The 1,416-nt window shown below is 35.3% G+C and overlaps 1 protein-coding gene across 1 annotated transcript; it reads left to right on the forward strand.

Annotated features, from left to right (window-relative positions):
* Positions 1–194: 194 nt before the first annotated feature.
* Positions 195–1,178, forward strand: LOC121966108 (MAP/microtubule affinity-regulating kinase 3-like; the record flags this gene model as incomplete). The annotated part of the gene is made up of 1 exon (XM_042516213.1): positions 195–1,178. A coding segment is annotated over one exon (465 nt), but the record flags the coding sequence as incomplete, so codon positions are not given.
* Between the last annotated feature and the right edge of the window lie 238 nt (positions 1,179–1,416).

Consider the following 1,416-nt stretch of genomic DNA (forward strand, 5'->3'; position numbering starts at 1 on the left):
TTAAGATTATTATTAACTATTCTTATCTATATTGGTGATATTCTGCCTTTTAAACCTTTTAAAATGTATTTTTATAATTATTTCCTTTTTTTGTTTTTATTTTTTGGTAATTTTCTTTTAACTTCCAGTGTTTTTGAAAGAAGATCAAGCCAGTTTGCTCACGTTTCAAAGCTACCAAAGAATAAAAACGTCTTTTTGTGAAACAGTCAAAGCAGCTGTTGAATCTCGGAAATCCGCTTTGTGATTATAATTTTAAAAAAAAAATAAAAATTTCGACACTAAAGCTGGTCTTTGTGTGTGTTTCTCCCGACAGTCGCCATGTACCTGGGGATCAAAAAGGGGAAAATAAAGACAGTAAACCCCGCTCCCTCAGATTCACTTGGAGTATGAGGACCACCAGCTCCATGGAGCCTTGCGATATCATGCGGGAGATTCGCAAGGTGCTCGACGCCAACAACTGCGACTACGAACAGCAAGAGAGTTTCCTGCTTCTTTGCGTCCACGGGGACGGGCGAGCCGAGAACCTGGTCCAGTGGGAGATGGAGGTTTGCAAGCTGCCCCGTCTCTCCCTCAACGGCGTCAGGTTCAAACGGATATCCGGATCATCCATCGCTTTCAAAAACATTGCTTCCAAAGTTGCCAACGAGTTAAAGCTATGAACAAAAGGGTTTAAAAGTATACATATATATATCTAGAAGTATTTAAGCTGTACAATCATCCAAGTAGCAGTTTCCAAATGTCTCCTTTTTTAAACAAAATACAGAGTATGTATTGAACATTATAATGTATAGATTAAGGCTTTTGGCAATAATCACTGAATTACCTACTAATATCTCAGTCTATTCTGGCCACACGGGGTCGACATTAACGAGTTGAATATGATTTGTCATGCTGTGAATGTGGACAAAAAAAGAAACATTTCTAGTCTTATTTATTTCATCTTTTTTTGTTTTATTTTTTCTCCTGGAAAAAGAAAAAAATTACGTAGCTTTTTTTCTGTTTTGTTTTCAGTGTAAATAATGTATCTTTTCTTTCAAGACGGCTTCACTGCAATACTCTTTTTTTTTTTTCTTTTCTTTTGTATTTCGTTGAAAAGTAGAGATGATGGGGAGTCCGTGTAAATGCTCACATGGTTTAAGGGTCACTCATGTCTCAATTAAAGTGTCTGTCAACTTGAACGTCTCACGATGATCATTTGTGTCCTGAAAAGACGAGAATAGAAACATTTTGGCTGATTTCGCTGCTTCTGTGTGGAGCTTTATTTCTTTCAAAAATATCAAAAGAAGGCAATGAGCAACAAATGAAGAAATTACCCAAAAAGTAGTGAGAAATTATTAAAAAGTACAAGGAAATTACCTGAAATTTGTAAACAAAAAATACATATTATTGTTGTTGTTATTATTATTAATACATTTT

This window comes from Plectropomus leopardus, unplaced genomic scaffold (assembly GCF_008729295.1).
Source record: "Plectropomus leopardus isolate mb unplaced genomic scaffold, YSFRI_Pleo_2.0 unplaced_scaffold23130, whole genome shotgun sequence".
Lineage (NCBI taxonomy): Eukaryota > Metazoa > Chordata > Actinopteri > Perciformes > Serranidae > Plectropomus > Plectropomus leopardus.